General features: G+C 44.2%; 1 protein-coding gene across 2 annotated transcripts in view; it reads right to left on the bottom strand.

The window, feature by feature from the left end:
* TANC1 (tetratricopeptide repeat, ankyrin repeat and coiled-coil containing 1) overlaps positions 1 to 23552 on the bottom strand; it is a 736024-nt gene that overhangs the window by 465840 nt on the left and 246632 nt on the right. For both annotated transcript variants that reach the window (XM_069225129.1, XM_069225130.1), the window contains one exon: positions 11003 to 11107. In XM_069225129.1, the coding sequence (XP_069081230.1) occupies positions 11003 to 11107 (105 nt within the window). The remainder of the gene's footprint in view (positions 1 to 11002; positions 11108 to 23552) is intronic.

The following is a 23552-nucleotide window of genomic DNA, read 5'->3' on the forward strand; positions in this document are numbered from 1 at the left end:
TCAACAAATTACAATTTTTCTCTGTACAGATCTACCAACTCTTACTCTGGGTCTTTCAGAATCACAGTCAATGCTCTAGCTTATCATAGAACTCTGGGTGTCTGGAAGGGAGTTCTTATGCTTTCTTCATTCCAGCTGGGCCAGCTCTTTCTGGAGAGCTCAGATGCATGTCAAACAAGCAATGGCAAAGCCAATAGGTCTCGCCTTTGGCATTTGTTGGCTTTGTCAATTGCTCTTTGTTGTGATACTGTGCAGCATCATAAAAAATGGTACTTACTGATCCAAGATGGTGGTCACCACTTTGACCAGTAAAACAAAAACTTTGTATTTATTTATTTTTTAATTTTTTTTTTAGAACAAACGCATCAATTAAAAAAAATGAAAATAAGGGCTGCGACTGATAGCCAATGAGTGAGGGAACAAAGGGGAAAAGCAGCACATGGAGGACGGGTGGGGATGAGCATAAATACAAGAGGGAAAGACCACAGAAGTACAGACAAGAGAGAGCAACACGGAGCACTGGATGGCAGGATCAGAAGCACACAGAGGAGCCAGAGCAGCGCAGGGGGTGGTGGGGAGAAGCACATGGATGAGAAACAACAACAGAATGGGGACAGGGGCGAGAGGCACCCAAGAGAGGCAGACAGAAATCACAAGCACTCATGGAGTACTTCATCGAAAAGAAAGAAAGTAGTTCTTTAACAGTGGGGAGTGGAAGGATTGAAGTAGGAGACTATGCCTCACGCAAGATGGATAAGGCAAGGTATTGAATAAGAAGCCAACACATCCGTAGCAATAAAGCCAACCAATAGTAACCAATGAACGGGATTTATGCCCACTGTAAGTTTTGAGGAAACTGACAATTGTTCTTTTGCAACCAGACAGCTTGCTCTCTTAGTTGAACTAAAGCTGTTTTTTTTAAATCCACTAACTTATGGTAAATGCGTACTGACCAAAAAAAAATGGAGATTTCTTTTAGTTGGGGACTGCACTCCGAATATGCTGTACAAACGGGAAAAAATGCCTAGATTCTAGTACAGCAAGAAGTGAATTTGACTGTTTAACATAGCAGAGGAAGCCGACCGCAGCACCATTGCAGCATTTACCATTCTCAAAATGTAATAACTCAAGTCAAGAAGCCAGTAAAATGCTTGCTGAGTCCAGGTACATGAAGAAAGTTATTTATGTCGGGGGATCTAATGCCCTTTGTAAGCACAGTGTCTTATATGACTGGTTGGTCATATTTAAACATCTACTGCCACATGTTCTAATATCAGATATTGCAAAATGTGATACCAGAGGTTTTAATGGACTCTAATGTACACCGTCAGACGTGACTAATAGCACCATTACTGCTGCACTTCGTGCATTAGTTGTGGTAGAGAGTTTCAGAATAATCCTTGGCTCAAAACCTATCTCGAACTGTCTGCAATAATGTAGAGTGGTGAAAGGCACAGCAACTTGATCTTCTCTCGATTATATCCCCATAACGAAGCCACGTTATAGGAAGAGAAAAATGCAGGCAGCACAGAAAGTGAACAAAGAGGTTCTGTAACAGCCTGGCCAAACTGGGCATCTGGCCGGGCACTGGTGTCAAGAAAGAAATATTATCAGAGAGTGGGGGCCACGGCCATAGCGTGACGGCTCTTACTGAGACATTCCGAACGTCGTAGCCTGACCAGCGGCGTAACACAGGTCCCCGTGGTGGGAGATGGGGGGCGAGCTACCGGGGACCCTCAGCACAGTACACTGTGCACGGGAGGCAGGCCGTTGACCGGGTCCAAGATGGTTGTTGACCCCCCCCCCCCAAGGTACCTTGCCGGGAAAGGGCGAGGTGGGGGAGAAGCACTGTGCTTACATGAGACAAACAACTGCCGGGAGAGCGAGAAGCAGCACTTGTAAAGTGCACTACGCATGGGGGGTGGGGGGCTGTTTACGCACTGCTTGGTGCACTAAAGCTGTTGTTTGAAGACTGAGAGGAAAGGACTACAACGAAGAACAAGAAACAGGGTTCCAGGGCTGGACTGCTTGGTTGGCACTTTTAGAGTTCACATGGAAGGAGGGGACTTAAGAAGGTCACCTCTCTTCATATGACGTCACTTTGGACACCAGCTATGGAAAGGGCGAGGTGTGGAAGCAAACACATTCCGCACAGGCCGATTTGAAACAGATCCCGTCTGAGACATGATGCCAATGAAGCGCTTTCTGGCTTCCTGAAACAAGATCACATCTTTTCAGGCTGCTCGCAAGTCAGGGACCACTGACGCCTACCAGTAGAAGCGGGGTAGACCTGCATACAGTTCACTCACATATTTGATGCGAGTTAATGGACACACACAACTCTATGCTATTTGCTATATGAAGAGCACTAAGAGGCGTGATACGTTTTAATATAAGCATTGATACAAACAGCTGGCACACTAGCACTGATCTGTGAGCTTAAAGGCACAGCTGCAAGCATCATAAAGCCAATATGTATTGCAGGGCTTGGGAATATACTGAACAAGAGAGGGAGAATTCCTAACAAAGGTACACTGCAAAACACCCAATGGTTAAGCAGTACAACTTCTTCAGTCATTCAAAGGATGATGCCGGTTGGGAGCACTTGGAAAAATTAAGACACAATATAAGAAACAGTGGCGAAGAATAAATCACACGAGGAGGCGATATGAACTCGAAACATTTGTTGGACTAGTCAGACAAGGAATAACTGAGCTGGTAGACTGGCAGTTGTTAGGCGCATGGTTACATTCAGCCGGGGGTTGTCTCCCCTTGCGCTGTGGACTAAAGAAGGGTCTTCCTTCTTCTTCTCCTCAAAACTGTTTGATAATAAGCTCTCTGAATAGACAAGTAAATAGAACTCCCGGACCAAAAGTAAAGTTCAAAGCACTGTGTGCTCAACACTTTCTTACGGGATAAAATAAAATCAGGCACACCTTGAGCAAAAACACATGCATAATCTGCATGCAAAGCACTTTGCGAAGGCAGTGTTCGTGGTGCATCTCTGAAGTACAAAAAACCGTAATAAAATAGGAAAAACTCATTTGAACGATTAAAAAAAAAAAAAAAAAAACTATTACCAGTGATAATCCATTACTACCCACACATCACCTTCTCTGTCAGACAAAGCTGAGTAAACCATGGAGATCAGTGAGCAGGGTTCCACGTACATTTTCTCTAGTAAGCGGATGCAGTGACAGAAATGCTATTTGTATTTTTTCCCATTGAGAAAAAAGTATTCATGATCTATTCTGGTTAGAGAAGATCTGTGGGGACAACCTAGTGGGACAAATGTTATGACAGAGAAAAAAACCTAACTGAACAACATCATACCTGTGCTCAAGACCTCTAGCCTAAGGAGTTCCTTCAACAAAACAACTTAATAACAGATCCAACATGTGCAATTTCCCTACCAAATTTCAAGCGGCCCACCTACTTCAAATGAGATGCTGCGTTAATTGTCCGCCCCTATATCTTTTTAACTTGCTTTTCTTTTCAGCTTGTGGTTTGAGAAACCTATTTCCTAGAAGTGGTAATGCCCTCCCCACACCTTGCTCCACAATCCTGCTGGCCTATTAATGTGATGACTCTGTGTTATGTGTACATGATGCAGAAATAATTTCTTTCTCTTTCAACCCTACTCCCAAATTCAAGAGTTATTCCATTCTACCCCCAGGGTGTAATTGCATCCCGCCTTACTTTTGCCTTCCCTCAGTCTATTGCATTATTTTGACTAAGCTGACAGATTAAGGTGCCACAAGGATTTCGACAGACTTAAAAGCCTCCTCCTTGTCTTTGTGTTCTCCTAATTCTACTGTGACAGGCTCTATATCAGAGTGGAGTCTACACCTTCCTTCACTTTCCCCCAAATCTCCACCTTCTAACCAAACTCCGACACCTTCCAGGATCAAATCCAACACAAGTTCCCAGAGTGGCCAAATCTGGGTATCCTATCAAAGAGCTGAATAAACTAAGGATAACCACTCGTGTAATACGAAATTGTTCATTTTAGGCTCAGAAGATCTAAGGACCAATGTCACTCAATAGGACAGTTTTTTTAATGAAACTATCCCCTGCCCATTCTTTCATAACATCATCACCCAGAAAAAACAGCTCCCCAAATGCACCAATGTCACACTCCTCTCTCTACATACTTTCTCCCCAGTATCGGGCACAGTAGGTGATGCCTTGGTATAGATGGTGCAAACAGGACAAGTTTCATTAATGATCCAGCCACACTTCTGGGTCATCGTCTGACTCTCAGGGGCGATCACTTTCAAGCTATATTATTAAAAGGGATATAGTAAACCCCTTTGATTCTGAGGTTTCTGCAGACAAAGCTGTTCATACTTTTTTAGTCAGGATTGCAATTTAGTCATTGATAATATATTTTTTGTCATGGACTCTGGCAATTATCTTCTGTTTGGGGATGCATTTTAAAACGGTAATGGACATCACAAGTCTCTGGTTGTTTTATTTTCATTGCCTTTACCTTTAGTCAGATTGTCCTCCACTGACAATTTTGGCCTCTCATTTAAGAACAATGGCCTAAGGCTGGTAAGGAAAACTGCTCTGTTCAATTTATTCATGGTTAACATGGTAAAAAAACATCTTCATCTATTTTTAAACTCTCTTTCACTTGAGTTATTCGAGCAGTTGTTAACTCTTTAGTTGGGTTAAGTAACGTAATCAAGAATGTATTATTTAAGTCTATAGTATGATATACCATGAAACCTAGGTGGTTTAACAAAGCATGTTCTGCTGCTAACAAACATCTTTGCGGTGCACTGTCTAAGAAATCTGTGTCAGGAGGAGGGTGCTTCCCTCAAATCACATTATAAAGATATGATAAAAAGTAGAAAGACTGAAATGGACAGAAATAAACGGAAGTCTTTAAGGAGGACAGTTAAGTTTAGAAACGCAAAATAATTTTGTCACACAATTAATACCATTAAAAAGTATAACGGTCATTTGGCTAGTATGGGCTCTTACATTACTGCAGACCAATGGTGAACCACTTCTCTAATACCTACTATCGTGATTTGAATTCTAATCAGAATGCTGATTCACCTCAATTGTGCCCTCTCAAGTGCTGATCCTATTGTGTTTGATCTCCTTGAAGCAGACATGGTCATTTACCATGGTAAGGTACCTGGCCCAGACGTTGTAACTGCAAATGTGGTTAAATCCAACACTGACCTTTGGGCACTGTTCCTTACTAATGTACTAAGCAATGTCACTAGGTCCACAATGCCCAGCGCTTGAGCCATGTCAATTATAGCACCTATTTTTAACAGTTATTTGTAAAGCCAGTGGGTATCTCCTTTGTAAACTATTGGTTTTGCCAATGATTTTTAGGATCACAAGGGACAAGGTCAGATGGAACAGAGGAGAAGTACACAACACGGGCGAGGGAGCAATATGGAGTGCAGGGGAACAGAAGCACATGGATGAGACAGTGCAATGTGGAACGAGAAGAAGCACAAAAGGGTAAGCATAACATGGACTGGCGTGGGGGAAAGAATAATGAGATATGTTTAAGGGTGGTGAGGGGTATGGGGTTAAGGTGATGTTGGTGAGGGTGAAAGGGCTGGTGAGGGTTGGTAGAACAGTGTCGTGGTTAGGGTGGTGGTGGTGCTGGTTAGGGAGATGATAGTGGCGAGTTCCCTGCCCCCTGTACACAGCCCTGCTAAGGCACCCTAAATCTACTAATCCTGAATTGACCCTTGAAGCTTTCAATCAAGAACTAAATGAGCTTTTGTCACTGAATGTTACTATTGACTGAGAGGAACATTGTGGATAGCTGAGGAGCCCGCCGTGGGCTCACATCTTCTCAGCCACAGGCGGAGCACTTCACGCACAGAGAATACAAATTATTTATTGTACTTGCCTCAGTGAATTTCTTGCTCCGACTGCCTTTGCTTGCCTTGCGGAACATGCCGGCATGGGTTAAATGATTTGACAGCTGAGCAGAAACTGTGCAGGCCGTGACGACGGCCGCAGGGCAACACAGGGCGGGTTGGAATCCAAGAAGCGCACAGTCCAATGGATCAGCAGAGAGCGGCGGGTCACTGCTTCAGTGAGCTTCTGGGGATTTCCAGGCAGTGCCAGCACAGGCTGGAGGCTGCATGCAGGACAGAAGGAGGTTTCCCTGTTTGAATGGGGGTCGAGAACTCAAAAACGCTATAAGCAGCATTCTGTGACTCCAAGAAATGGTGCAGTTTTGGTCAGTGAGGGGAGTCCTTGGGAGACGACTACACTAACAGCCCCTCCAAGGAAATACCAAAGAAGGAAGGCAACACGTTTGGTTTCAGAAATTACGGAGTGAACAGACTGGGTGAAGAATGGAGCTTCCCAGAAACAGGTATGCACTAAGAAATAAAAGCAAGAAGGTAGATTGAGAGTCAAGTGGGAGGGACTATAGTGATAAGGCATAGTTGGCAAGATAACAATACCATTTTTCGCCCCAGCACTACCCAACATTTTCAAGAAAGCGGGGATGGTCCTCTTGTGATTTCGCTACAACCTAGCAAAAAAGTTGATATTAAAGAAATCTGTGGTATCCCAGTAAAACCTGGGGGTGGATCTAAACTCACTCCTTCTCTGCGCTACTTTTTCAAGGTACATGCCTGATACAGAGAAGGTGAGAAGAGAAATTCACAACAGATTGACCTTCCGACCCTAACAGTAGGGTATATGGCAATATGGAACCATGACAGAGGTTGATCGAGGAGGGGGGGAAAGACTAGCGCTTACAAATAAGTTCCTAGATCTCTCAGGATAATCCATCGCAGGACAAAGACGGTGAATTACCAACGTGGCCCCCCGATGTAGGCAGCCACATGAAGGGTACGGTAGAATTACATGGTATAGAATCACTACTAGCAGCATTCACAGAGGAGATCAAACAAAAATTTGCAATCTCGGAAAATAACCAGTCAAACATACACAGGCTTGTGAGAACTTGGAGCTTAAAATAAATGATCTCTCTGAAAGGATGTGCAACACGGGAGCCTCTATTGAACAAGGAGATGGACATCAACCATAGAGATATTCAAATGCTGAAATCTGGTAAAAAAGGAGCTATGGGACAAAATAGAGCTACTGGAGAACAATGCCAGAAGGAATAATATAAGACTATTAAACATTCCAGAAGGCATGGAAGGAGGAGACCTAAAAGGCTTTGTGATTAATTTGATAAAGGACTATGTTCCCCCAGTAGCCTCAGAGGATGTGGAGGCTGACAGACAGAGGATTCACCAGGATCGCAAGAAAAATCCAAATAAGGAGAAACCCAGGAAAATACTGGAAGACATATATCATAAAAGAGCAGATTATTTCTGAAGCTTTAAAGCCCAACAGTTTTAAGAAAGGTGAGCTGTCCTTTCATACTAGATAAGACATCTCCAGGGCAACAAAAGAGAGACATAGGGAGCTGGGGAAACATATAAAAGACTTAGATCTCTTGGCGTCACTGTTCAAATGAAATTTCCTGTGACTCTAAGGATCATGTGGAATAACAAAATGCACAATATAAGAGAGCCCACTGAAGTTCAGAGCCTAGTCCAACAGATAGAAGAGAAATCATGAGTAGCTATGGAGAAACGGAGCCCAAGGGTACCATGAGATACCCAATAAGGAAGACTGGATGGTTCCCCAGGGAGGATGGGAGATAGAGGAAACATGCAACAAGATTTAGGGTTAAGCAGTATTTTCACTGGGTGGGGAGCATGTGGGAGAAAAAGAAAAAAAAATATTTCCTCCTATGAGTTCAAGGGCTTAAAGATAACATGATGAACAAAATGAGATTAAGGGTCCTGACCAGGAACGTAAATGGGCTTTGGGTACATAGTAAAAGGAGGAGAATTTTAAAATAATTAAACATTCAGATTACGAGGTTATAATATTCAACAAAACACATATACTCCACAAAATCTCAAAGGCAAAAATGGATCCATCAATTTGCTTATACAAATCAGAGGTGTACAGTAAAGGGTGTCGCCATCCTGCTGAAAAACTCAGTGCATGCCAAACTGGAAAACTACGCCACAGACCTGGAGGGGAGATGGTTGACAGTAAACGCCAAGATACATGGAGTAAGGTGTACATTTTAAATGCATTATGGTCCTAATACTGATGACCCAACACTCCTCCGGGAGCTGTGCGGGCAACCAGTAGAGGTGGGGCACTACTTAGTGGTTGAGGGGGTGCTTTAATGTATTAATAGACCCTACTTGAGATAAATCTACATTGAAACCAAAGATTAATTCCCCTAAGATGAGAGCCTGTGTTCACCACATGATGAGAGCTTTAAGGTTAGTGGAAATTTGGAGGCAGAGGTAGGGTGAGGAAAAGGGCTTTACATATTATAACAAAAAATGGACACATATCAAACTTACTATTTTTTTTTTTTATAAGTGAGAGCTGACCTTAAAGTAAAGGATGTAGTACATCACTTGGAACACCTATCTGATCATTCAGAGGTAAAACTAGAGATCCCCCTGGACGGAGGACCAACTTGGTCTAAGCGGACCGTGGTTAGGACACTTCTGAATGACCCTGGAGTAGTTAGTCAACTAAAGAAAGATACAAGAGAGTTCTACAAAGTGAATGAAGGCTCTGCGCCCTTGAACTCCCTATGGGATGCTTTTAAGCATGAGCAGCTCCTTCGCAATGGCAAAGGAACATCGCCTCCCTGGCTAAGCCAGAAGCTGAAAGATAAAACAATATTTCATGATTGTTTTATCTTTCAGCTGCTGGCTCTGCCATCGGCTGGTGCAGGGAGGGGCGGGGCTGGGTCACGGGAGAATGGGGAGGGGAGTGGAATCTGTGATTAAATGTGCATTTTAGGTTTATCCAACCTGGCTGTGCTACACAGCCGGGCTGGAGAAACTCCACAGAGTCCCACATACTGTCTGAGCGGGAAACCAAGACGCTCAGACCAATCCTGGTGCTGCTTTTGTGCTAGATTTAGCATGAATGAAGGTGAAGTGCCCGGCAGAAAACTAGGGAAGACACAGTCACAGTTACTCTTCATACTGGTTTTAATTGCACTAAGAGAAGTCTACATGAAATGTCTATCCTCCAAATCAACAAACTGCACTGAATGTGGTAGATCAGCAAAACGTATTTGTAGGTTGGATTGTGCAAATAGAGAGCAGAAACAAATTGAGACGTGGGAGCCATTTGTGACAAATTGTTCAGGTCAAGGGTCCGAGGATTACAGACAAAATCAACAGTGAGAGGAGTACAGAGCTGAGGTTTGGAAATCCTCCAGATGCTTAATGAGGCTCTGCGACGGAGCTGGAGAACCTGTATAGGGAGGGCCCGGTCAGAACCAAACAGTCTCCGCATCTCTTCCTCTTGTCTCATATGGGGCAAAACAATGCTTAAAAAATAAATAACTAAATGAGGTTTTATGAGCAACCATACCAAATGGACAGAGGAGTCTAAGGGGATGATACTTATGCTTTTGGGTCCCAAAGGTAAGTTGCCAGGTGCATCACCTTCAGCGCCTACCATGCCGGGTTCCACATTGAGTGAGGACTGCAAGTGGTTTTAAGTGATAACAGTAGTGCTGCTCACTATTACTCAAAGGGAAGTACAGCCTATTGCTCAACAGAGAGGAGACTGCTAACACGACACCAGCCCTGCACTACACCATCAACCATGAACACATGAACTTGATGGCACTGAAAGACATGGATATGGAGAAAATAACACAGTCTAACATGGGAGAGCTAGTGGAACAACTAGAATATAGTTGTTAAGGCAGTATATACCCAGATAAAATCAACTCCAAAACCTTCAAGGAGTAAAAGCTAGGCAAGGAAAAACTGCATATAAACCCTAATTGATGTAAAACGATGCCAGAACGTTAGCTATCTAAGTGCTTGCAAATCTGGACCAAACTGCTTAAAATGTTTAGTTTATGAATCGTACCAAATCATTCCTTTACATTAAGGTAGGAAACTCGTCATAAAAGAAAAAAATGCGTTGTGTTTTGCCTATCAAGGCCATTGGTTAAAATCACAGGCTGGGCATTCTTACAGAGCAGTAGGTATCTCAGCACATTTAAACATGCTACCTGAAATGACATTGCGAACAGGCACAACCAGGCTCCAAGTGTTTTGATAGTAAACATCCTGACCTAATTCACTGCTATGGGTAGATTAGCAACCTCATTTACTCAGGTTTTACGGTCTACTCATCTGAGGCGCTCGATGTGTACGTACATTCGTCGATCTACATGCCTGGTGAGAATTCAAGCTAACCATGTAGTTACAATTTTTTTTTAGAAACATAAAAGGGACTGACTGCCGTGGCAAAAATTCGAGTTGTATCATATAAGCTTTTGTTGGTATATTGTTATTTTATATAATCAGCAGAAAGTGCCCTTTTCCTACTTGACATATAGCTTTCACTGTCGCAGACCTTGGAGTTCATAACTTGTGTCCAGCGTGAACCAGGTCAGCTAAAATTCTCAGCAGCAACACTTAGTATTCCCCAAACTGCAGGCATGCTCGTATGTTTAAAGTTGATTCTACTGGGGTACTCGCTCAGGCAAGTGCTTCGGTTTGTGGTGCCCCTTCTCGAGACCAGCTAAGAATATAAATGAAATTCCTGGCACTGCCCCTTCCGCCAACACAAAGAACTACTTTCTGGGTTTATTAACCTTTTATAGACTGTCAGTGATGTTTGTTAAAAAATTATGCAAGGCGAATTTCAAACAGGAAAGCTGTACACCGCTCCCATAATATGAATATGCGTATGAAAAACAATTCTATATGCAACCCAATTTCAGCAAACACTGACATACCCTTCAGTAAAGAACCATTTTCGGGTTTAGAGCCTGACTTCAATAAACATGAAACATAAGCCGAGATTCAATTTGACACCACAAACATCTTACCTCAATTTCCCCACAGCCCTCGTTTTAAAGTTGTCTTTCTGAAGGTTGAATGCAAAAGGTTGTAAATAGGGCAGAACAGAGCGTGCTTACCATTCTGACTCGCGTCGGCCAGCTCGGACACTTTTCTCAATGGCATGGCGACGGCGTCCCCCGGCACTCTGGGGCTCTCCACATACTTCGCCCTCCGGATTGGCCCTGTGGGAGAAACAATTTCAGCATGTCTTTAATTCTCTCCAAGCGAGGAGCGGGCGTCCAGTCCGTAATGCGCCTAACCCACAGCAGTCCCAGGGAGGCGCTGCAACAAACAAGCCCGCCCCGCGCTGTTCACGGAGGAGGGCTCCCCTCAGACTCATGCCCGGAATGCAAACTCCGGCGGAAAGCGAAAGCTACCAGCTCACTCTGACGCCGGGGTGCGCAGTACAAGGGCTGCTTCGGGGGTCAAAGTCCGTGCGTCGCGACTCCAAGTGCTGAAACGATTGTTGCCACCGTCCCACCCAGACGAGACCTAAAAATACCCTGCAGGCGGCATACTGTAAATAGTTCAGGGCAGCCGTCCTCCTTCGCCGGGTGTTCTGCACAACCAATTATAAACCGCCTGATTATAAAAGGGCGTGGGAAATTTCCTTTCTATCAGTGTGCTCTGAAAGCCACTGGCACATTTTGAAAACGTTGCATATGGCCTAGTTATGTGGGGAATTGTATCCCCTATGATTGTGATGAACCAAGTGAATAATTCTTTAAAATAACTTTTGTGCAAATCACATACCAGTATTTAAAGCGCAATGAAATCAAACTGACAACAAATCACAGAACCTGATATCCAACACAAGCAATGCTGCCACCTAACGGTTTTCATAAATAAGGCAGGTGAGCCCTTATTGCGTTGTAAGTGTAATAGTATTCAAGTGACTGATGAGGAATCGCAGAGAAGCAAGAAACCAGACAAATACACAGCATAATAATCAAAACTGTAAAATACAACATTCTCAGACTGCAATAACTAATGATGAAATGCTTGAATCTGAAATTTGCTAAGGTCAATTCACCAAAGCATGTTCGGAAGAGCTTATTACAGATGACCTCTCGATTGCCATCATCTCCAGCAGAATCTACTTGGCATCAATATGAAGAAAGTGTCCTTAGTTTCCAAATCAAAAGAACGCAGAAACATAACAATGACAAATTCTACAAAAAGGCAAATATGATTGTTCTCGAGTAGCATAAGCACTGACCGTAAAATATTGCACGTGTAACTTTAGTTTGCCCATAAGTTAACTGTATACAGTGGTGGAAATGGGAAAAAAACAAAGCAGAAAACCATAAATTGGGGGTTAAGGTATGTCTGCGGGAAGGGATGGAGTTAAGCAGAGCCTGACTTTCAACTCGTGCATTTATTTATTAATTCTGCCACTACGAAATTGGCAGCAAGGGCAAATGTGACAGTAAATGTGTCCGGCTTACTTAACTGGTCAAAAAACAAGGCTGCATTCTAGAATATCTTACACTATTAAGGCACCTGAAGCAGATAACTCTGTGTACCCTGCAACTATCAGGGGATAGTAAGAACAAGAAGAAAACTCCGGTGGTTAATGCACTTCCTTGAGAGTGCCGTGTTTTGTGTAGTTACAGTTTTGACTCAAAGATGCATAGAAGGTTGATGTCCTGTTGCAAAGCACATCATGTAACATGGGGCTCACAGATTTGTAATTTATGCAGTTTGTAATTGAGTTATTGCTTTCAGCACACATAACCTTTTATTACTTCCAGTACATAAGTTGCAATTCTTCTAATACAGCACAGCAAGCACTAAACTGAGATTAAGGTCCTGCGTGCAAACTACAAGGCACAGGTTTAGACCCTTGTTTCCCCCCCTCAATCTGTCCCCTTTTCCTCGTTCTATCACTGCTACTAAAAAGTTCCTATGGGTAGTAATAAAGTCTTATCAGTACAAAAAACTCCAAGCGCTGTGTTACATTTTAAATCCTGACTTTGTGTTTCTCCTGACCATGCACTCCTAAGGTATAATGTCTACCAGTATTGACCATATGTGACTAATTACCTTGCAACCCTTATTGTCTTATGTAACATTTCATGTACGTTGATTTACACACAGGTATGATTTAGAGAGCACTAAAGCAGTCTGACACCCTCCATTGGGATGAGTAGCACTATAAAAAAATTAAACAACACTATAAAGTAATGCTACTTAAAAGTTGTTTGTGTAATTACTTGGCAGATAAATCAGTAATTCGTGCAGTACACGCATACCTTTTGCCTCTAGATGTTTAACAAAGTCAAAAACGTGCCTCCAAATTGAAGTTTCTCTTAAGAACTTGTGAAGTGACAAACTGTATGCGCCTTAGTTTGCCTCCATTGTATTAGCCCCCAAGTGCTAGGTTCCGGACAGCTCTCAGGCAGGATGATACCTGAACAAAAGGAAGGTTAATGGCCCTTCAAAGTAGGTCTTTGTGTTGGATTCAGGTGGAAGTTAATATAAGGAAGCCCCTCAATGTCTGCAGGTTTATGCTCCCAACAGAAAGCCAACAATGTGGGGGTTCCTGCCGACTGTGTCCCAGTGTCAGCAAATTACATCTGAACAAATTCAGGATTTCATTGTGCCAAGCCCAGATCCAGCTCTATTATAGCTGCTGGATCTGGGATCTCTCTGGATCCCTCCTTATTTCCTGCACTGACTATATACTCCTGCCCTTTGGTGGCCCAAGTCGGGGGGTCTGGATTGTTGTAACCTTCAAAAGCATAAGCTCATATTCTGGTTCACTTGTAAATCATGTACTATGAGGACAGTGCCGTCATCCTGATTGTTCTTCCAGGAAACCATCCATTTTGTATCTTAGCCAGTGAGATTCCAAAGTATATACAAACACAGCTGGGTGCCATACTCTGTCAATCAATAAAATAAATTTGTAGAGCGCGCTACTCACCCGTCAGGGTCTCAAGGCGCATTGGGGGGGGAGGGGTTGGGGGGGCACGGAGGGTCACTGGTCGAACAGCCAAGTCTTGAGGTTCTTTCTGAAGACCAGTAGGTCTTTGGTTTTCCGAAGGTCGATGGGGAGGGCGTTCCAGGTTTTGGGGGCGAGGTAGGAGAAGGACCTGCCTCCTGTGGTGGTGTGCTGGATGCAGGGGACTGTGGCTAGGGCGAGGTCGGCTGATCGGAGATTGCGTGTGGAAGTTTACTCTTTCATTGAGTTAGGTTGGGCCGGTGTTGTGGAGGGATTTGTGTGCATGGATGAGGATCTTGAATGTGATTCTCTTGTCTATGGGGAGCCAGTGTAGGGATTTGAGGTGTGGTGAGATTCGTTTGTGTCTGGGGAGGCGAAGGACGAGGCGTGCGGCTGTGTTCTGGATTCTTTGGAGTTTGCATTTGAGTTTGAGTTTGAGTTTGAATGTGGTGCCGGCGTAGAGGGCATTGCCATAGTCCAGTCTGCTGCTGATGAGTGCGTGGGTGAATGTCTTTCTGGTTTCTGGGGGGATCCATTTGATGGACTTTTCCAGGGTGCGGAGTGTGTGGAAGCAGGAGGAGGTTGGAACATTGATTTGCTGTGTCATGGAGAGGGCGGGGTCGAGGATGATGCTGAGGTTGCGTGCGTGGATTGCGGGGGTGGGTGCGGGGCCTAGGGCTGTGGGCCACCAGGAGTCATCCCATGTGGTTTTGTTGGGGCCAAAGATAATGACTTCGGTTTTGTTTGAGTTGAGCTTGAGATGGTTAGTGGTCATCCAGTTGGCGGTGTCTAGGAGAGCGGCGTGTAGGTTGGTTTTGGCGGTGGTGGGGTTGCGGGTGAGGGAGAGGATGAGTTGGGTGTCATCTGCATATGAGAAGATGGTGATTCCGTGTGCTCGGAGAAAGTTGTCTAGGGGGATCATGTAGATGTTGAAGAGTGTGGGGCTGAGGGAGGACCCTTGGGAGACTCTGCAGGTGATCTTGGTAGTGTTGGAGTGGAAGGCGGGAGGCGGACGCTCTGGGTTCGGTCGGTGAGGAAGGAAGAGAGCCAGTCTAAGGCTTTGTGGCAGATTCCTATGTTGTGGAGGCGTGTGCGGAGTGTGTGGTGGCAGACGGTGTCAAAAGCTGCGGAGAGGTCTAGGAGGATGAGTGCGACGGTCTCACCTTTGTCGACTTTGGTCCTGATGTAGTCAGTGCATGCGATGAGGGCAGTTTCTGTGCTGTGGTTCTTGCGGAACCCAGATTGTGAGGGGTCAAGGGTGTTGGTTGCTTTGAGGAAGTGGGATGGGCGAGTGTTGACCAATTTCTCTGCAACCTTGGCGGGGAACGGGAGGAGGGAGATGGGGCGGTAGTTGGAGAGGATCTCCTGGTCGGCTTTTTTTTTTTTTTTTTTTTAGGAGAGTGGTAATTTCCGCGTCCTTCCAGGGGTCTGGGTAGGTGGCGGAGTCGAAAGAGGAGTTGATTATGTTGTAGAGTATGGGGGTGATGGTAGGGCTAGCTTTGTTGTAGATGCGGTGTGGACAGGGGTCGGAGGGGGAACCGGAGTGGATGGAGTACATGTTTTTTTCGGTTTCTTCGTGAGTGGTAGGGGTCCATGTGGATAGTGTTGTGGGGGGGTCTTGAGTGGGGGTTGAGTTGGGTGAGAGAGGGGTATGTGTGGTGGGTGTGTGTGATATGAAGCTGTTGTGGATGTCCAGGATTTTGTGGAGGAAGAGGTTGGAAAGGGTGTCACATAGGGGCTGTGTGTGTGTGTGTGGTGTCTATGTTGCTGGCTTTGGGTTTGGCAAGTTCGTTGATGATGGTGAAGAGCTCTTTGCTGTTTTGGGAGTTGTTGTCAAGGCGTGTCTTGTAGTGATCTCTTTTGGCGGTGCGTATGAGTTGGTGATGGGTGCGAATGTTGATACTCTGTGAAGTGTATCTGCAACTCCCTGTCATAGCAGGGTGAATATAAGATCAAAAGCACTCTTGAACGCCAGATATACACAGATGATATCACAGGGGACACAAATACTAATTATACCACGTTCTTCAGCCTTAGTGGCCCAAAGTCATATGGGTGAGGTAAGGATCCTTGTCACAGTGCTTATTGACCTTTTTCCTCTTCCTGTTCTGAAGAGACCCTCCGTTAAGTTCTTAGACCAAGCCCTGCTATTGGCCAAGCGTTTCATCACAATACAATGGAAACATAACAGTGCTCTGCTATTGCCACCTGGGCCCACTCTACGATTACATGGGGTCAAGCTGAATGTACATTACTACACAGGGAGAAACGAGCAGGTGTAAGAAAGTAATTCATATCACAAGCATAGGACATGCACCTCAAGCTGTATAAGGGCATTACGGAAAACAACACCTATCCCTAAAGACATGCCCCTGAAGTACACACATATCTATGTCACTCTCTTTATTTCTATAGCAGTTTGTATCTGACCACTGTCCCTTACCTGGGGTGAGACAGTCAATGGGTAAGTATCCTCTAATTGATTCCCTCGAACCTTTGGAAGATGTAATAAACCTTTGTTAATGCTTACTGGCTGGGAATATTGTATTGACACTGTTATAGCAAACACCTTTAGGGGGGCTGGATTGATTGTAAGTTGCAGATTTCTTGTTTCAAATACTAACAAAAATTACGCTACACCCATTTGACCACCTCAGACACTACTTCTGAAAGCTGAATGTATATATACTAGAAAAATGTTATCTATACATGGTTCATATGTATGTAAAAAATATGCACATGTACGCCTATATATATATATTTTTAATTTAATTTTTTTTTTTTAAAAAGAGAGGATCCTTGTCACAGCAACCACAGGCAGAGTAGCATGGCAGCATCCTTCAGATGTGGCGAAGCCATAGCCTGCTTGCAGGGCTATACGACACTAAGCAGTGAGGTGGCAAATATGTCAAAGAATACCCACAGACCAGACGTTTGGAGAAAAAAAATGGAGGAACAGCCAAATCCGAGAAGACGTCGCCTCATTCAGAGACGTAACCGCCACCCACCAACAAAAAATCAAGGAAGGATACACTCAAGGAGTACTTCAACTTCTCCACACACAACTCTAAGGAACCCTTCTCAGTCATTAACGAGTTCACAGATCCCTTCTCTGAAGCCACCAGTATTCCCATCACAGGACCTCTGTGTCAAATTTGCCTCCTTTTTCCACCACAAGATCCAGGACATCTACGACAGCTTCCTCCTGGAAAATCCTGGCACTGGAACATGAGAGCGATCCCCTCCATCCCCCCCCCCCCCCCCGACCATCCACATCTGGTCCACACTCACCACAGAGGAAACAGTCAACATCATGAACAGCACCCACTCTGGAGCCCCCACGGACCCCTGCCTGCACCACATATACATCAGAGCCAGCGCATCCATCACCACGAGCTCCGTAACACAATCAACTGCTCCATCAACACAGGTACCTTCCTGAGGACTGGAAACACAACGAAATACGCCCTCTCCTGAAGAAACCTTCGGCCGACCCATCAGAACTAAAGAATTTCTGGCACATCTCGCTGCTACCCTACCCGCCAAAGTACTGGAGAAAGCAATCAACGCACAACTATGGAGTTTCATCAAGGCCACCAACTCCCTGGACAGCTCCCAGTCTAGCTTCAGCAGGAACCACAGCACAGAGACAGCCCTCCGGGCAACTACCAATGACATCCGATTACTCCTAGACCGCGGCCACACTGCAGCACTCATACTCCTTGACCTCTCAGCAGCATTCAACACAGTCTCCCAAAGCACTCTGCGCACCAGACTTCACAACGTAGGAATCCACGGAAAGCCCTAGAATGGATCCACTCCTTCCTCTCCAGGAGGACGCAGAGGGTCAGACTCCCGCCCTACACTTACAGACCCACAGGAGTGAACTGCGGAGTCCCCCAAGGATCCTCACTGAGTCTTACACTGTTCAACGTACACATGGCTCCTCTTGCTGCCATCGTCAGAAGCCACGGTTTGAACATCATGTCATACGCCGATGACACACAACTAAATTTCCCTCACTGAAGATACGGACATGGCCAAAAGGAACTTCCATTCCAGAATGGAAGCCGTCGCCACTTGGATGAGAGAACGCTCAAGCTCAACTCCGACAAGACTGGGCTCATCTTCAGAAACACCTCCTCAGCTTGGGAACCCACATCCCTCAGCGCCCCCCTGCACCAACTGAGCACGCCCGCAACTTAGGAATCATTCTCGACTCCTCTCTATCCATGACCCACCAGGTAAACTCTGTTGCCTCCTCCTGCTGGCACACACACTGCAAACTTCGGAAGATCTTCAGATGGATCCCAGCAGACTGTCGCAGGACAGTCACCCACGCCTTAATCACTAGCAAACTCGACTATGGCAATGCCCTCTACGCCGGCACCTCAACTAGGAACATCAAAAAACTTCAACTCATCCAGAACGCCGCCGCCAAACTCATTCTAGACCTTCCCTCGCAGAGAACACATCTTTCAACAACTGAGGACCCTCCGCTGGCTACCGGTCGAGAAGCGAATCACCTTCAAGCTTCTCACCCACACGTACAAGGCCATATACAATGCTGGACCAGCCTACCTGAACCAACGTGTCTCCTTTCACACCCCTGCCAGATCCCTCTGCTCCACCCAGATGGCCCTGGCCACCGTCCCTCGCATCTGCGAAACCATCGCCGGAGGACAATCTTTCGCCTACACTGCAGCAAAGACCTGGAACAACCTCCCCTTGCACCTCAGACAAAGCCCGTCGCTCACCATCTTCAGGAAGAATCTCAAAATGTAGCTGTTTGGATGAGGCCCCCTGCCCCCCAACCGCCTTGAGACCCTCACAGGTGAGTAGCCACACTTTACAAATATTGAATGATGTCATTACAGCATTTGTAAGGTCAACCACTCATATGTTGTTTTTTGGGGTCACTTAAAATATTGTGCTAAGGGTGGAACATCGGTCTCTAAAATGTCTGGCTGTATTGCAATGGTTGTGGACCAAAGTCCAAAGAAAGGTCCCAATTCCATTAGCAGTAAACAAAAACCCCAAACTGCCCTTAAATTTGCCCATGGACTGTGCATTACCTACTTTCTTTAGTCTAATTCAATTGGTCGTTTTGGCAATTATTCTCTACCCTCAGTGACTCAATGCACTCAGTCAGAACAGACTTTTGACTCGGAGAGCCCCGGGGAATCTGACTGCTGTTGGTTTATCATGGCCAAGTGCTCGGCCTTCAAGCATCGCTCCAGAGACGGATGATGTCTTCTGCCTGCTACCCATGCCAGATCTGGCAGGACTTTAGGCCTACATGATTAATTTAAAATTAATTTCTTATGTGTTGTTTCAATTATTCAAAGTTTTAAGATCCCCAATGTATCACGATTTCATGAGCACTCTTTTTCAGGAGGTAATCAATTATATACAAAATCTATGGAACAAAGGAGACACACCGTCATGTGATATGTGTACCATGAAGTATAAATTAAGATGCATGAATTTCATAAATCATGTTGCTGTAAATTCATCCGTCTCAACATTTACAATTTATTGCAGTCTGAAAATCACTATCTAATGTGCATCAGAAATGCTGATCACGTTCCTTTAATCTTTGAAATGTCCTATTAACACAACTGATTCACTAAAGTGGTTCGTCCCCTTAGTTTGACCCATAGATTTTATATATACCTGATTACGCTCGGAAGAAGAGTTTTTGTGAACTTGTGATGCAATGGGAAATTTAAAACTATTAAGAACTGAAACGGTACAGAAGAAATTAATTTAAATTGATCATGGAATTTAAATAAATAACCACCAGAATTGCAAAAGTGAGTTGAACCATCCTGTACAACAGGCACAAAGAAACTGCGCCCCACATGGATGGGTAATCTGAAGGGCCCAACCTGCAATGCCGAAGTCTCGTTGGCATATGAAGGCAAGGTTCTCCCTGCAGATGATCCAGTTCTCCAACTGCCAACAGAACATCGACTACAACAGAACCTTAAACTGCAACACTATTTCCAGGTAGAGAGCTTGACAATAGGTAAATCAAATGCCAAAATGATCTTTCAGAAATTAATAACCAACCAAGAAAAAGAGTTAAAGTACTGAACACACACCAAAATGTGCCTACTTGAGAATAACATTCAGCTCTTCTGAAAAATTCATAATATATCTGAGAAAGGGTCATGCGCGCCTTTTAAGCCACAAGAAACAGCATGATAGTACCAGAGCCTTAGGTCAGAACTGTTGGTGTGATTTTTCAATAAGAGTTGTCAATCCACTTCTCTTCAATGGTAGTGAAATTAGAGCCCTTTCATAACCATACACCTAAAACTATTTCGAAAGAGATTTGCATGGAAAGTAAGCTTCTAGAAGTCTGTATGTTGATAACACCCACTACTACTCGACAGAGCAAAACAGACAAACATTTGACGCACACCTTCAGAAGAGAAACATTAACTACTTTCTGTGCAAAGCTTCACAAAATCTACAAGATGAGACACAAACTCCCACGGCAGCTAGAGAGCATTACCTCACACCTAACGACATGAGTACATTTGCCACAAAAAAAGAGATAAACACAGAATGCAAGTGACTGAACTAATTGGCAAAAACGTCTGAACAGACACACACCATACTGGGAAACACAAGATAAAATGTTTAAAATGGCACACAGGGACAGCACTCTAAAAGAACACTTGAACACGAAGAAACTCAAACACACAGGTCTGTTATCACATACTAGAAATACAAAGGAAGAAGCATAAAAAACCCAAAAGGCAGAGCCAGACTTGATCCATCAAAAATGTGACCATGGTCTTCTGCAAACATGATTCATGGTGATTAAAACTGTGGATAAGCAGCTACTTCAATTAGCAGAAGCCAACAGTGTCAGAGATAATTCACACATGCTACACAACTGCAGATCATTATTATCAAAGGTTTAAACCCCAGTCAAGGTACACAAAAAGCTACATGCATGACTATTTATACTGTGGAATGGCCAATGTTTATCATCAATCAAATTAATCAAAAGCAAGCTATAGGTGTCATGATCCAAATGGAGGTTCACAGGAAATGCCAATCTGTCAAAGACTCACGTATCTCAAAGATGTGTGTGTGGTGGAGATGACACTGGCCAATGTTTCTTTTCTGACGCACATATCAATATACACCCCCATGCATCCTCAATTTCTTTACTTTACATTTGGCAGTCAATGTAGGAATGTCATATGTGTTTCTATTCTTATTTGATATGTGTTATTAAAACATTTCATTTAGGAAATGCCTTAGGTGTTCTTGGGTACTCTGTAGACATTCATCACCTGGTCACTGATAAATAAGTTGCATTACATATTAGGGCAGTAGAAAATGTACAGCTTCATAGCTGGTAGAATATTACTAGTTCAGGTGGACAGTGCCACAGCAGAAGCCAGGACATCACCAGACTGGAGATATAAAACTGTATGAAAAGAGAACACCGGAAGACAAGTACCATCCATCTATGCTTTAAGGATCTGAACAACATCCTTCTCAACATCAAACTGCCCCAATACCTATGAAATGCAGAAGGGATTTCTAGGCTCACCTCTTCACAGAACACTTCATCTCCACAAGATAGGATTCACCACCAATGAACTTCAAACTTTAAAATAAACAATCCTGAATTGTACCTATGCCTTCCGCCTTTCTTCAGTGCTGGCTAAGTTTGTGCTCTCCAACTTTCTATACATACACCCAAGAGCAGCTGAAGCTAGGACAACCTGCTTTACTCCAAGAAGAAAAGTTAGCAAAATGCAGACTCAAATTATCAAAATCAAACAATAACACAAGGCACTCACATTCAAATATGAGGGGTAATATCAGCAAACACTTGCCCATAGCCAAAGTCTTCCCTGTGATGATTAATTTAAGTTATCCACAAAATTGCAGATAGTGGGTCATCATAGCTAGTATTCCAGTGTAGGCATCAACGCCAAATTTATATGCTAAATACACAAAATATATTTGTTGGTAAACTTCCTTATGGACATCAGCTGCCTTCTCAAGGAGCTGGGAACAGAGATCCCTGAAATCTACACAAGTAGCTGTACGGAGCAAAGGACATGCCACTTTTTAAGAATCACAGAGTCTGGAAGCTCTTCATGATTTCCAAATTTGTATCTACCACTTGGTTGTTTTAGTAAAGATATGAGAAGCCCTTAATTAAGGTTAGGTTAACACCTACATCTCAGATAAGAGTCCACAACAGGCACCGGTGCAGAGTGTTACACATTTTTTTAAAATTCTGAAGTGTGATGGAAACAATGACTTTATTATGATCAAAACAAATCAATACACTAGGTGTTGTCATTTCCACAGATTATCGTTTGTGCACAGCTTATTTTTACTAATAGAACTACGACTGTGTAAATGTAATGGTCATTCAAATAGAACATATGTTGTCTGTAATGGCAGTGTGCTACCACACCATGCAAACTCTACTCTGCACCACTCCACTTTATGCCAATGCACTCTATTGCGCTCTACTCTACTGCACTCTTTGTCTAACCCACTGCACTTTACTCTGCACAGCACTACTATGCGCCACTCTCCCACACTGCGCTATATGCCAGTATACTCTACGCCAATGGATTCTACTGTGTGTCACTCATTGTACGCCACTGCACCATATGTCAATCCACTGTATGCCACTCTAATCTACACTGCACCACTTCACTCTGTGCCACTGCACGCTGCCCTGTACCACTACACTTTACACCACTTCACTTTACGCCACGTCCCTCTACTCTGCACCACTCCATGTCACTTCACTCTACTCCAAAATGGTCTACTCTACTCCACTGTATGCCACACCATTGTAGTCTGTCATTCTATTCTATGTCACTACACTCTACACCACTGCATTCTACTCTACAACACTGCAGTCTCTGGCACTGAAATCTACTCCCCTCCACTCTACACTACTGCACTTGACGCCACTGAACTCTGCAGCATTCCACTCTATACCACTATACTCTATTCTGCATCCCTCTACGCCTCTCAATGCACCACTGCACTTTACAGCTATGCACTCAATGCCACTCTACTCTGTACCACTCCTTTCTACTATGCACCACTTTAATCTAAGCCACTGCATTTTAAGGTGCTGCACTGTACGCTGCTGAATTCTATGTCGCTGCACTCTGTATCACTATACTCTCCAACACTCTACACCAATGCACTTTACACCAGTCCATTCTTCACTATGCCACTCCACTGTCCACCAAGCTACACAACACCACTCTATGCCACTTCAAGACCCAATACTCTACGCCACTTGACTCCACTCTTTATAATTCCATTCTATGACACTCCACGCCACTCTCCTCAACGCCACTAACTTTTACCCATGCTGATCAGCAGCAAGCCTGGAATTCAACACGACAAACACATTGCCAAAGCCAATAGTTCTTGCATAGGTGAGACCTACTGGCTTTGCCAATGCTTGTTAAAGCTTTACCACTCCACCCAAGAACTGAGCAAGCAATTAGTGACCATTACTCAGCATTTTCAATCTGTTGGGAGTTTCAATGAATACTTCAAGACCCCTCAACTACTTCCCTCTATGCCACTCCACAACACTCTACTCTATGACACTGCACTCCACTCTGAACCATTGTCCTCAACGCCACTGCATGCTATACCAC

The sequence above is a fragment of the Pleurodeles waltl genome, chromosome 3_1 (assembly GCF_031143425.1).
Source record: "Pleurodeles waltl isolate 20211129_DDA chromosome 3_1, aPleWal1.hap1.20221129, whole genome shotgun sequence".
In the NCBI taxonomy this organism is placed as follows: domain Eukaryota; kingdom Metazoa; phylum Chordata; class Amphibia; order Caudata; family Salamandridae; genus Pleurodeles; species Pleurodeles waltl.